The sequence below is a fragment of the Caenorhabditis elegans genome, chromosome X (genome assembly GCF_000002985.6).
Source record: "Caenorhabditis elegans chromosome X".
Lineage (NCBI taxonomy): Eukaryota > Metazoa > Nematoda > Chromadorea > Rhabditida > Rhabditidae > Caenorhabditis > Caenorhabditis elegans.
Genome location: NC_003284.9, coordinates 16,285,541 through 16,299,505, shown reverse-complemented (window position 1 = coordinate 16,299,505; position 13,965 = coordinate 16,285,541). Strand labels below are relative to the sequence as shown.

General features: G+C 32.5%; 1 protein-coding gene and 4 non-coding genes across 8 annotated transcripts; 3 read left to right on the top strand and 2 right to left on the bottom strand.

Annotated features, from left to right (window-relative positions):
* The first annotated feature begins 28 nt into the window (after positions 1-28).
* On the top strand, positions 29-119 carry T01B4.6. Its single transcript, NR_072846.1, has one exon. It is a non-coding gene; the product is annotated as an Unclassified non-coding RNA T01B4.6 (non-coding RNA).
* On the bottom strand, positions 41-113 carry T01B4.t2. The gene has a single exon. It is a non-coding gene; the product is annotated as a tRNA-Val (tRNA).
* Positions 120-1,070: 951 nt separating the features above from the next.
* On the top strand, positions 1,071-1,177 carry T01B4.7. The gene has a single exon (NR_072845.1). It is a non-coding gene; the product is annotated as an Unclassified non-coding RNA T01B4.7 (non-coding RNA).
* Positions 1,093-1,165, bottom strand: T01B4.t1. The gene has a single exon. It is a non-coding gene; the product is annotated as a tRNA-Val (tRNA).
* A 5,295-nt stretch (positions 1,178-6,472) lies between the features above and the next one.
* On the top strand, positions 6,473-13,907 carry F52E10.4 (Protein phosphatase 1 regulatory subunit 1B; the record flags this gene model as incomplete). 4 transcript variants are annotated; one of them, NM_001313381.3, is made up of 4 exons in its annotated part: positions 6,473-6,609; positions 7,260-7,424; positions 12,724-12,890; positions 13,326-13,907. In NM_001313381.3, the coding sequence occupies 4 exons, from the start codon at positions 6,535-6,537 to the stop codon at positions 13,381-13,383; spliced, it is 465 nt and encodes a 154-aa protein (NP_001300310.1). The 4 variants fall into 4 exon arrangements, with proteins under 4 accessions (NP_001300310.1, NP_001300311.1, NP_510653.1 ...); NM_001313382.3 differs by lacking the exon at positions 6,473-6,609 and having other exon boundaries at positions 7,353-7,424; positions 13,326-13,383; NM_078252.3 differs by lacking the exons at positions 6,473-6,609; positions 7,260-7,424 and having other exon boundaries at positions 12,748-12,890; positions 13,326-13,383.
* Between the last annotated feature and the right edge of the window lie 58 nt (positions 13,908-13,965).

Genomic DNA, 13,965 nt, shown 5'->3' with positions numbered 1-13,965 from the left:
CAATGTGACTGATCAAAATTTTCGATCGAAAAAAGACAGGTGATCTCGGGCGGGATCGAACCGCCGACCTTCTGTGTGTTAGACAGATGTGATAACCACTACACCACGAGACCGCTGGGGGGGGATGTTTAATTTAGGTTCATTAATTTAGGTAGAATTCTGTCAAACTCAACAGCATCGCTTCACCAATGGGAAATGGAAAATCTTTGCCGTGTTTTAAAATCATTTACTATATATAAAGCGCGTGTCCTTCTGTCCCTATGTAGTTTGATCTCTGATCAGAGCAACGAAATTTTGGGAAACCTTATGCTAAATGCGCAGCAGACACCGATCGAGGTCCGCGATAGACACCGTATATCTAATGTGTTTTCTCAAAAAAGTCGGGGGCCGCGCCGTAGGTGCGATCCACGGCTGGTGTTTGATATAATGGCATTTTTGCCAATTAATTCGGCAGTTCAAAAATTTTCGCGCTCAAACATTTTGAAATAAAAAACGATGAAAGGACTCATTTCTACTGTAATTTGTTTTCTTGCCCAACACATAAAAATTGAAAGATATCGTATATTTCATTCAATAAACCATTTAAAAAGTCAAAAATTTCTAAACCCAGTTTTTTCATAAAATTACAAAAAAATGTTTCACAACAAAATATATTTTTCTCTCGAAAAACGAGCATTTTCAGATACTATTTTTATGTCACAATTATCAATAAATACTTCTATTTTTGATTGTAAAGTAACTGACATCAAAATTCAATTTTTCAAAACTGCAAAGATGTCTCATAACAAAACATTTTTTCTCTTTGTACTTTCAAACCATATCATATAATTTATCGTCTGTTTTTTTTTTTGAGAAACTGAAATTAAAAAATTTTGGAATTAATTTTGATTATGCACATAATTTTATGTTATTTAGGATAAAACGTGATCCACATCGAAAGTATTTAGATACACTATTTAAAACATAGCATTTAATGTTTTCACTGGCTACAGTGTAGTGAGTCGGCAATAAAATATTTATCCTTCTCTATTTAACATTCATTTGTATATTGCTCACAACAAAAACATTAAAAAAAAAAGAAAAAAAGACAGGTGATCTCGGGCGGGATCGAACCGCCGACCTTCTGTGTGTTAGACAGATGTGATAACCACTACACCACGAGACCGCTGAATAAGAGAGGCGCAGCGGTAGTAGATTTAGGTTTCATGTGGCGCCACGGAAAAAAAAGAAACGAGAGAAAGAGTAGACTTGCACATATTGAAAGAGAGGACAACCGGCCAGAGCAGAAATAGTTCAAAAATGCATAGACTTCATAAAGTGTCCTTTCGCGTAAAAAAAAACAGAGGATGCAAGTTCCGTTCAGTTGTTTTGTATAAAAATGTTTATACACCTCTAGTGATTTATTTTTTCTGTGCACAGCTTGAAACTACAAAAAAAAAAAAAAATAACAAAAAGTTGTAGTTTGTAGTTTACTCTGTATTTCCAAGATTTTTTCTGAAACTAATACTTAATTATTTGCACTTGGTAATAAATTAAAAAAATGGTGAAGTTTCGAAAAATGTTGAATTTTTTATGGGTCATTTAGAATTATATTACTCTGACTATGAGTTTTTCGACTAAAAACTAATTAGTTTTTATAAATCTCATAGTTAAACTTTATTGCAGTTCTTGATACCTCTATTACACAATACAAACAGCTAACCATAAATATTTAAAACGTTATAACTTTAGGAAAACATGATTCCATGGAAATTCCAATATTTTGACAAGACGCATTGTTTTTTTTTTCAAATTTAAGACAGACATATTCCAGTTTTAGCTATTTTGGGTGCAAAACTAAAACACTATCATATGAATTTCCCAATAAGATAATCGAGTGTATCCTTCTTTGTCGGGAAATGATTTATTACATGATCCGATCAATCTCATAATCTCATTTATCACAGTCACACTGTGAAAATTCCCATTTCTTATATATTTCTTCGGTTTTCTTATTTTGTATCACTGAACCCAAGAGCACTTGTATTATAAGTGTAGAGTGAGCTTTTTTTTACTGTTTCTGAAGCATAAAAACGGTGCTAGCAAAAAAAATCGGTTGCCTATCTATTATTTCTTCCCATTTCAGTCTACCGCACACATTGGCAAAAATTTTTGTGCGTCCGTCGCACCGACCGCAATACGCGAGAAAAAAAACGCGAACTCGTTTGTTTGCATTTCACGTTTCGAGATCGAGAGAAAAAGAGAGCGGCAAATAAAGACAGGCATCTGACACAACGGGCGCGCGTTGTTCGTCGTTCCACTCTGTTTTTGGGATGCGATTTTTGTCGGTCGGATTTTGATATAGTACAGTTGTGACTGGAATTGTGTTAAAGGTGGTGTTGTCAATTAAAAAAAAAGTTTCTTGCTTTATTATACTCAGCATTGTCTGAAAACACAGAATTTCGTAATGAAGCTTCTTAAAGGTGGACACCTGTGGAGAAATTGCTTTAAAACACGCCTGTGGGGTCACAATGACCGAATATCATGATAAAAAAAAATTTTAAAAATTTTTCTAAATTTTATATGATTTTTTGAAAATTGAAAAAAATCTCAGTTTTCCCCTAATTTCTTTTTGAATTTCCGCCAATTGAACTTGTTCGTTGGAGCGCGCTTGCATTATTTTCATTAATTATTTTTATTTATTTTCATTATATCACTGATTTTTCCATTTTTTGGGCGTTTTCCATCGGAAAATGAAAGAAATAAACAAGAAAAATGCAAAATGTTTATTAGAAAGTAACTGAAAATGCCTAAAACTCTAAATAATACTAATTTCAGGTTTGTCGTCGTCGGATCGCATAATTTCAATGCTTCACGCATTTTCAACGACTTTTTAACAAACATTCTGCATTTATCTTGTTTATTTCTTTCATTTTCCGATTAAAAACCTCAAAAAATGAAAAAATCAGTGAAATAATAAAAATAAATAAAAAAAAATTAACGAAAATAATGCAAGCGCGCTCCAACAAACGAGTTCAATTGGCGGAAATTCAAAAAGGAATTAGGGGAAAACTGAGATTTTTTCAATTTTCAAAAAATCATAAAAAATCTATAAAAATTTTTTATCATGATATTCGGTCATTGTGACCCCATAGGCGTGTTTAAAGCAATTTCCCCACAGGGTGTAGTCCACCTTTAAAAACTTCTCAAAAAAGAGTTATGACAGCTCAAAAAATGGCCTAAAATTACTTAAAATGTGAAATTTGCCCAACTTGTCAATGTCACAGCGGTTGGAAATAATTTTTTTTTGGTGTGAAATTACCGTCAAATTTTTCAGAATCATTTTATCATCTTGCGTTTTCGACTCGATTTAGGTATATTAAAGTCGATGGACGAAGAGATTTGGTAAAAAATTTGCTTTAATCTCTTCTCGTAAATGAATTTAAAGTACCTAAATCGAGTTTAAAACGCAAGATAATTGCACGGTATACTCAAAATTTGAAGGTGATTTCAAAAAAATTGTTTCCAGCCGCTGTGACATTGACAAGACGGTCAAATTCCAAATCTTAACTAATTTTAGGGCATTTTTCAAGCCGCCATAACTTTTTTTGAGAAGATTTCAAAAAGTTTCATTATTAAATTCGGTGTTTTCAGACAATTTTTAGTGTAATAAAGCAATAAAAAAATTCAACTACACCTCCTTTAATGTTTTACGTTCAGTTTTTAATTTGGAATGTTTCCTAGCCAAAGCGGAAATATCCTCCGATGTGCTCTGTGAATTGAATTTTGAAAAAAAATTAAATTCTTTATAACCTCTTTAATTATATTTTTGTTTTATATTTTTCACTATGTATTTCGGTTAAGAGTATACTTTTCACAAGTTCAAAATTCTTCTATGCTGCAAAAGTCTTTTTAGGAGCCAGTTTGATATTTTTAGAGCCCAAAAGTGAGCAGAAATTTTTTTAAAATAAATTGACACTAAAATTAACTAAGGAAAAATTAAACACAGTTTAGTTTCTTGTCCGCACAAAGATATACGAAAAAGTTTTTTAAACAAATTCCAACACATTTATTGAAACTTCATGTTAATTTTTCATCAATACTTTTGCAATTTTTTTTTGTATGTGTTAATAAATTGGCAATGGTTTCTCGATAAAAATTAGATATTTAAAATTTTTTGGAGAGTTCTGAAAACTGTCTCATTGCGGTTTGATCTACATAATATGCGGGAATTTTTCCACGAGGAAAATGTGACGTCAGCACACTCTTAACCATGCGAAATCAGTTGAAAAGTCTGCGTCTCTTCTCCCGCATTTTTCGACGGTCAAACCAAACTGGGACACTTTGACACCACGTGAAAATGTTATTGAAATTTGAAAAATACAACGTGAATTTTTTTGTATATATTTTGAGACTTACTATTAGGAAAGCCCATTACAAAAACATAGACTAAAAATATTTGGTGGGTGTAAATTTTACTATTTTTCTGAAAATTTAGCACAAAATAATTGTTGTGTGCTCATTCTCCGTGTCGTATATGTTTTTCTTAAAATACTGTCTCTGACCTTTACATGTTCTCATTTCTCCTAACGTGTTCAACGATCTGAAAGTAATAGTCTCACGAGAAAGAACGACTTTGCACTTCTAACTCTCCTCCCGACCTGGTACATTTTAACTTTGAATATGTTTTCTATGCTTTGTTACTTTCATTTCTATTGTCCCTTCCTTAAAAAATGCGGAAATGAACTTTGACGCCTAGTCTGTGAAATTTAGGGGATCAGGAAAAAAGCCTGACAAGTGTATTTATTTAAAGCGTCATCATTTTTTACAAGAATATGAAAGAAATGAGAGCCTTGGTCCCCAAGACATTCAATTTCGATGCGCGGGAAAGATATCTTGCGCTCTAGCATAACATATCCATCTCTTTTTTTTGTCGTTTTCTTTCTCTTTCCTCCAATGTCGCACGACTCTTCTTCCAACACAAATCATGGAGGGAACAATCATACATTTTATTCGTGCAGTGTTTTGGTGTCCGATTTCTGTTTTGAATAACCGAAAATATTCTAGCCAAATTTGTGAAAAATCTATCTGAAATCCTTCCGAGTACATTCTCCAAAATACTGCATTTTGCCTGGTGCCCACTTTTGCAGCGTATTTATTTGTTTGCTAGAAGTCCTCAAAAGTCTCATATTTCGAATGTTTAGTTTTAGTTTTTTTTATTCAGAAGAGTGTAGTGTAGACACTGGAAAGCTAGGTTTTATAATTTTTACTCATGTTAATAAATATTTTCAAATACACATTTTTCACATATTTTTGAAAGTCTCGTTTAGTTTATTATTTAGTTTAGTTTATTAGATTAGTTGCTTTCTTTTAGACTCGGAACTCTTTCTTTCACTTTGAATAGTTATTTCTCACATTATAAAAAGTCGTTTTTGTATGACTATAAAATTTTATCATTTGTTGTTGAATCAGAAAAAAATCTATGAAATGAGTTCTAAAAACTTAAAGTGGCACAGAACTATTTTTTAACAGTCGTTAGTGATATGATATGGCAGGAAACTTAAATGAGGGTAGTGTCAACATGAACATTGTTTAAAGCTACTAATATGTTTCTAAAATTATTGAATCAAAGTAACTCTATAAAAACGGAGCCCTTTTTTCAGGTTAAATTTATTTTTTTCAAAAAAAATTTTTATCGAAAACGTGTCAAATTGTTCATTAATGGTCGAGTAGCGCTAGTAGAGCGTTTGTCTAAAAGTACTTATAATGATCCAAAATGATAGAATATCATAATAAAACTCTCAAAAAAATTTCAGTTTTTTTCAAAATTTCCGGTTTGGCGAATAGCCAAGTTTTTGAAAAATATGAGCATTTTAGGAAATCAAGAGCAGTGTCGCATGTTCCGACCCCTACAATTCTTTAATACAAATAATTATAACAAAATTACATTATAAAAAATGCAGGAAAAATTTTTTTTTTGGTCGACTCCCAAAATTATGAGTGGCAAAAATTATGAGTGGCAAAAAAAAGTAATTGTCACTTTTTGACAGTAAATAAAAAATTTTCAAAAAATTGTTTGAAAAGTTTTTTTGTGATATTCGATCATTTTGACACCAAGGGAGTAGTTTTTAACATTTTCCCCAATTGGCGCCACTTCACCTCTAAGGTTAAAAGATGTTTTAAAACTTTCGTATATTTTTTTTGAAACATTTGATATCTTTAATGAGTTTCACAAACAATTTATTTATTTTTCCAGCCAATTTGCTCAGCCATCCCAACTAATTTTGTCATCCACCTCCACTCAATTCTCATTTTGTGTTTTCATCTCCGGCCTTGCACCAAATACGTTATGTCAGTGTTTGATCCTGGAAACACCATCAACCCTCAAGCTTTTCCGCCGTCGTTTTCTATTTTTGTTCTCTTCTTGTGTCTTTTTTTTTTCATCCGCGTCGCGACCGATTAAAGTGCTCCTTTGCTTTTTTTGTTGTGCGTGCTCCATCTCACACTTTGCTAATCCATTCTCTATGACTCAGATATTTATTCAGTCAACGCTCGATGAGACCCAATTCATTCAAATCAACTAGGCTCCAAGCCGAAAATAGCACAAAATCTGAGGACAGTGGGATTATGGTGAGTTTTGATACGGGAATTGGAATTGGTTGGATTTAAACATTTTTTTGTAAATTCTGATGAAGCGCTTAGGATATTTTGTAATAGAAATCAATTGTCGAATTGACATGAAATATTCGATTTAGATCTAATACAAACTGTTAGTTTATTTTGAAAAATCATGCATAAAGCCTGTTTCAAAAAAATTTACAAGGAACGATTTCAGCGATAATTCGGAAAAATTAACTGAAACAGTTCTCACTTTTTTTTCAGTTTCTAAAACTATTGTTATAATGTTGGAGATTTTAAAAATAAAAAGGAAATGAAAAAAAACTAAAAATCAATTTTTCAAGCCTTTTTTAAACCTTCAAAAAAAGTAAAATTTAAAATGTCATTGTTTTTATGAAAAGGTATTTAAAATTTCTCTTGTTAGGCTGAAATTTTTATTTCTGAACATAAAAAATGTTACAGATCATTTTTTTAAGTAAATAAAATTTGAGGTGAATTTTCTACAAAAGAAGTCCTTTAAATTTTAGATTTTAAAATTTTGCAATATCTAATATTTTTTTTCTGTTCACCATGTTTTATGCAAGTCACAGCAAAAACCTACAAAAACCGACAAACCCCTTTAATAAAAAAACACTGAATAGAAAACCAGTAGCTTTTTGTAGGAGGAACTGGACACCACAACCTCGTCCTCTTCATCAACTGCTACACCTTGCAAAGTCCCACGCATCTGCGACAGTGAAGAACGACGTCGACGTATGCAAAGTGTATTCCCTTTACAATCAAAATATAACAAGTCCACTGTATCAATGGGTCGGAAACTAGTGAAGGTGAGAGGGGTTTTGTTGGTTTACTCAGTTGAAATAGTGGACTACTTTTTTCTTATCTGTTAAAAATCCCAGACTGTTTTTATAACTCACTGTTTATAGTCAAAAGTTAGTTAAAACCTCTTATATTGTAATTTTGGCACATTGTGGTACAAAAAAAATTTAGCTAGCTTTAGGTGAATTAATTTTTAATTTAAAGGTGGAGTACCGAAATTTGAGACTTTGCTTTTTGAACCCAAAATGGTCCAAAACTACCAAATTTTGTAATGAAACGTTTTGAAAATATTTCAAAAAAAAGTTATGGCCGCTCAAAGTTGTTTGTGCCCACATCGACCGAAAAAGGATTTCAATTGACAAAATAACACGAAATAAAATGCCAACACATGCATATAAAAACGACAATGGAATTAAAATTAAGTTCCAACCGCTGTGACACCGAGAAGCTTTCAAAATTTGAGATTTTAGCTAAAAATGGGACATTTTTCCAAAACTTTGAGCGGCCATAACTGTTTTTTTTTTTGAAACATTTTCAGAACGTCTCATTACAAAATGTGGTAGTTTTAAACCATTTTGGGTCTAAAAAACAAAGTTTCAAATTTCGGTACCCCACCTTTAATCGTTTAAAGATGAATTGTTTTCAGCGTCATTTTTCATGTCATTTTTTGAGTAATTTAAAACAATTTGAAATTTAACAAAAATGAGTACTTTAAAATCTAAAAATATGAAAACGAGAAACTTTTATCATTCAAAAATTTTTTTAAGAGTGAGTAAATCTTTAAATCACTGAAAATTTCGAAAATCTAAGCCGCATTCTTTTTGGTTCGGTTTATATGTAGTAGATCAAGAATGGTAAAAATCTTTCAAAAGTTGGAAAATTTATTAGCCGTGCTATCATTATTGCCAATTGTTTTCCGTTCCCTGTTTTTTCCTAAAAACCTTTCTGAAACTCAAAAAACACAATACATAGTTTTTTTGGCAATACAAAGGTTTGGAGAAATATAAAACGTCTCTATTATTTATCAATTGTCATCGTCAAAAACATTCCAAACACACATTTTTTCCACACCAAAATTGGTTTTTGTGTCAAACATCAAAAACCAAGAAAAATTCTGAAAATGGTTTATTATTGCCTGCAATTTTCTCTTTCATCGAAATACTGTATTTTTGTTGTTCAAATGCCAGTGTAAATGTTCCACTTTTCATTTTCTCCACTGAAAAAACAAAACCTTGAACTTTTGACTCCTTCCTACCACTTGCAAATCATAAAATGTGTTGATAAGGTAGAGTTGTCTAGAATCAGATGGTCACGCCGTCAAAATGTCTGCTACACGTGGTTTCAAAGTTTTTCACTCGTAAAACTGCCGAAAAAAATAGTAGAATGTTCGTCTCTTTTTCTCTCGACGAATTCGTCCTTGAACGCAAAGCCAAAATGTTGTGTAGAGGCGTTGCAAAAAATGACCTCATTGCCACTTTTTTGTCTGTTCCGGTCTTCACATTCCGAAGTGAACATTTTTTTACCGTTGAAAATCTGCGATTTATATACTTAACACATCTTAAAAAATTTTCAACTGTTGATAAAACCTAGTCGTTTTTTATGATCTTTGAATGATTCTATGATCTCAGAATAAAATAGTTTTGAAAGTTTTGTTGTCATGAATTTTTTTTGAGAACAAAAAATGAGTCATATTCTACCCCCAGTTCGATCGGACCGTGTGCTTCGCAAGGCACAATTTTTTTTTTCAGTGTAACAAAAACGGTTTCCAAAATTCGCGCGGCAAGGTCATATTCTAACAGTTCCTACATTCCAAAAAATTTCTAATTGAATTAAAAATAGAATAAAAACCCCACTTCCTGGTTTTAGGAACATTTTTACGGTTAGCCTTTGGTCAATTAGTTTGCCATGTTTTAATCATTTTTGAAAACTGCATTAATGTGTTTTTGAAAAATTTCAATTTCTAAGACTCAAATTTTATAGAACACGGATTTATTTAGATAGGGTCTCGTCCCAAAAAAAAACCGTTCATTCTATTACTTTGTTTGTATATTTTTTTTCACCCGTTTTTTCCTTTTCCTCTTTTCTTTTCTTTTAGGTTCTAAAAATTGAACAATTTTGAAATTTCGCCGTCGCCGGTCGCCGCGCTGTGCATATTGGCGTGAACTCAGGTGTTTGCGTAAGTAGGATTTACGGCTGCACATCGTAGTTTGCGCAACGCTATATTGCGCAACATAGTGCGAAAGATGGTTATTTGAAAGCGGCCGACACATTCTGGGTTCCGCGCCGCACTGTACATGCGTTAGTGGTGGCGTGAGGCTGTTTGAGGCGCCTCACCGGCGCCGAGATAAAAGCCCTAACTCATTCTTTTAAGATTTTTCAAGCTTCCTGGTTTAAAAACTGAACCCCTTATTGCGTTTCTTCAAAAAATCTGAACCTAGCCTTTTTCCTGTTTTCACAATGTTTATGTTTTTGTTCTTTCTCCCCATGTTATTGCAAAACACGGCTTCCGCCTTAAAAATGAATGAGAATATTTAGATGTGCTACTCAAAATACTTCCCTTTAAAAAAGTGCATCCACTTTTTGTGCCGACACCAGCTCAACCCCCCGTTTCATGCGATTTTCTATTTTTATCTGCCAAATGACTCGCTGTCAAACATTGAGTGGTTGCAAACCAGTGACCAAGTAACCCCACATGTTAGTTTAGCGATTGAACACGGAACGAAAAAACCTGAGCAATTTTGTTAATCAAACGAAATGCAAAGAATTGTAAAGACTGTGAAAACGACGAGTCATTTAGTTGCATTCCGTCTGAGTGGGTAGGTTGTGTGAACAGGCTAGGAGGAGTAACTTTTAGGTTCAGTTTTGAAAAGTTACGTAAAATTATTTAGATACCATATTTTCCGTGTAAGACCCATATTTCATTTTAATAGCATTTTGTTAAGTCTCATTACGGAATTTGGTATCCCAAAAAAATGCTCAACTTATTTTATTTTAAGTAGTAGTGATGTAATCAAAAGGATTCGTTGCATTATTAGATTGACCTAATAAGTTCATCATTTGTAGGTCACGGTAATTTTTTTCACGGATATAATTTTTGGGGTACGGCTACTACATAAGTACCCAAAATTCCGTATATTTAAAATTATACATGGAAAACCCCAAAACATATAGTCCGCCCATTCAGACCGAAACAACTTTTTACCTCTCGGAATTTTTAAGCGATTCAAACCCCGGTACTCACTATCAAAGTTACAGAAAAGTAATCCCAACATAATCACCAGCTCTACATTCTAAATTTTCACATTTTTTTCAATCATGTGCTCACTGATCCCCACCAGTGTTAAGCCATTTATTTTGAACAGCGAGATTAACAACATGCATCTTCGTTTTTTATGTTGTTTTCTCAATTTTATATCTTTTTCAAATTTTGAAAAATCAAAAATTGAAACACAACCATGAGGGTTTCAGTCCGAAAAAAACGGAGTTTTTTCATATTTTGTGCGATGGTGGTGTCTATTTGTTTATACGTGTGCTCGGATTGCAAACTGAAAGTTTTTCAATAAGACTATTTATTTTGGGAGTAAAATGGATTTCATCAGTTTTCAATTAGATTTTTTGTAGACATTCGGGTGGGAGTTTTTGAAAGTTTCGTCTGAAAAAAATTTCAAAAAAAAAAGACACTTTCGTCTATTTTATCTAGCCTCTTACGGCACAGTATCAAATTTTCTTGAATTTATCTTTTGTTCTGCAATCTCATTTAAACTCGTAAATCTAGTCTCATTACTAATTTCAAAATCATTGCAACAAAAAATCAAAAGTTTTCCACTTAAAGTGGACTACACCCTGTGGGGAAATTGTTTTAAAACACGCCTACGGGGTCACAATGACCGAATATCATGATTAAAAAAATTAAAAAAATTTTCTAGATTTTATATGATTTTTTGAAAATTGAAAAAATCTCAGTTTTCCCCTAATTATATTTGAATTTCCGCCAATTGAATTCGTTCGTTGGAGCGCGCTTGCATTTGCATTTTGATTATTTTTTTTTAATTTATTGTCATTATTTCACTGATTTTATTCATTTTTTGGGGTTTTTTTATCGGAAAATAAATGAAATAAACAAGATAAATGCAGAATGTTTGTTAAAAAGTCGTTGAAAGTGCGTAAAACTTTGAAATTATGCGATCCGACGACGACGAGCCTGAAATTAGTCTTATTCAGAGTTTTAGGCATTGTCAGTTACTTTTCAATAAAAATTTTGGATATTCCTGTTTATTTCATTTATTTTCCGATTAAAACCCCCAAAAAATGAAGAAAATCAGTGAAATAATGAAAATAATTAATAAAAAATTAATGAAAATAATGCAAGCGCGCTCCAACGAACGAATTCAATTGGCGGAAATTCAAATATAATTAGGGGAAAACTGAGATTTTTTCAATTTTCAAAAAAATCATATAAAATCTAGAAAATTTTTTTAATTTTTTTTATCATGATATTTGGTCAATGTGGCCCCATAGGCATGTTTTAAAGCAATTTCTCCACAGGGTGTAGTCCACCTTTAATGCTCCCCAAGTTGTACCGAATTCTTTAGGAAATTAAAAATCACAGTGCCAATTAAATTAGGATTTATTTAGGATTTGTTATCCAAAAACAGTTTTAGTAGTTGTTTTGTTTTGCCAGTTAAATAGTTCTATTTAACTGGCAAAACAAGAAAACTACTAAAACTGTTTTTGGATAACAAATCCTAAATAAACAGTGACCATTTCTGAAGAATCTAGAAGCTACCATCATCTGACGTAATTTTTTCGTGTCCTAAAGTCCTTGATGTCATCACCGCACTAAAACAACAATAAAAACACTACGTTCTTTGAATTGTCACGTTTTGGGTGGTTACCAAAGTCGGTTCCTTACTTTCATATCTATCAAAATATAAAAAAGTTCCTAATGAAATTTTTCATCATAATTTTACAAAATATATTCTTTAATTTCTTTTTTTGCGTTGGGTCCAATTCTTGCTTCCTCATTGCAAGCGATTCGCTGAACGTCATAAAAAACACAGAAAACGATGAGGTGATGAGATCAGGTGCTAGTACCCCATTTTGATGAAACCTCGTAAAATAATGCAAGAAATGGGGGCTGGAAGTCGGTCGAATTCCACCTGCACGTGGTCTCACTGGTGTTGATTTCTGTATGCTGTCATCCTTATAAAACCCCCTTGTCTAGATCAGATTTTATGTTCTTGAAATTAAACACTTCTCTTACTGTTTGCTCTCTTTTTCTTTAATTATACAAGTACAAGCTTTCAGAAAGCCCAAAACACTCGCCAAAAAATGGAATCCAGCCATAACCGCCGCCAGCGTCATTTCCAAATCCTAGAGCAACTTTGCCAGGACACTAAAGATGATAGAAACTGTGATGATGGCAAAAAGGAGGAATTTGAAGAACCACCACCAAGACCTCCAACAAGACGATGGTAAGTTTTTTAAATATGTTTTGGCTTGAAAAATGAGTAGTGGATGTGGGGAAATACAGGGTGGTCCATAATTATGATAATGGACCACCCTGTATAATTATGGACCACCCTGTATAATTATGAACCACCCTGTTCAATTATGGACCACCCTGTATAATTATGGACCACCCTGTATAGTTATGGACCACCCTGTATAATTATGGGCCACCCTGTATAATAATGGACCACCCTGTACTGAAAACAAAAAAAAATCAAGAAAATTTGCCCCGGATATCTTAAAAAATTTTCAAGTAAAAGAAAAATCAATAATAGGCTCCACCTCTACCTGACTTGTTTTGGGGGTTTTTAATCCATTTTTAAAGTTACTTCTTGGATTAATTATAAAATGAATAAAATCAAAACCTACTACAAAACATTCAATTCATAAATTTCCAGCATGTTCTACCGAGACGACACAGAAGTTGTCAAAGTGCTACGAGCTAAACAGTTCTAAAAAACTACCAAATGCTCATCTCTTCCGTATTTTCAACGCCAATAATATGACAAATTCATAGACATTCATTGCTGCCTCCTTTTGTTTTAGCACTTCATTTCTCAACGTTTCGTCGTCATTTCAATTACTAGTCTGGTTAATTTCCTTTCAGTGTTTTTCTCTTCTCATTTTTAAAAAATTTCTTTGTTTTTATAATATTCAAAAAAATTCAAAAATCTTCACAATCCAAAAAATTTTATCATTGCAATTTTTCATTGTTCTCTGTTGTTGAAAGTATTTTTTTTAATGTATAAAAATCTCTAATACCAACGCATTTTCTTTTTTTTTGTTGTTTATTTGAAGATCCCCGTTTCTAGTTGTTTTTTGTCTCCAGTGAGAATATTGGTCGTGTAGATTTTACGTAACTGTGATCTTCCCCATCTTGCTAAAGTTCATTCCTGAAAGTCATCATTTCTGTCAATTGCCTTCATGATTGAGCTATACATTTTGCTTCACAAATTTCCAATAAATGTGCAATAACTTTTTTATCGGCTTTAACAACAGTTTCGTACTTGCAATAATTTTTCTAGATTTCTAGTTTTA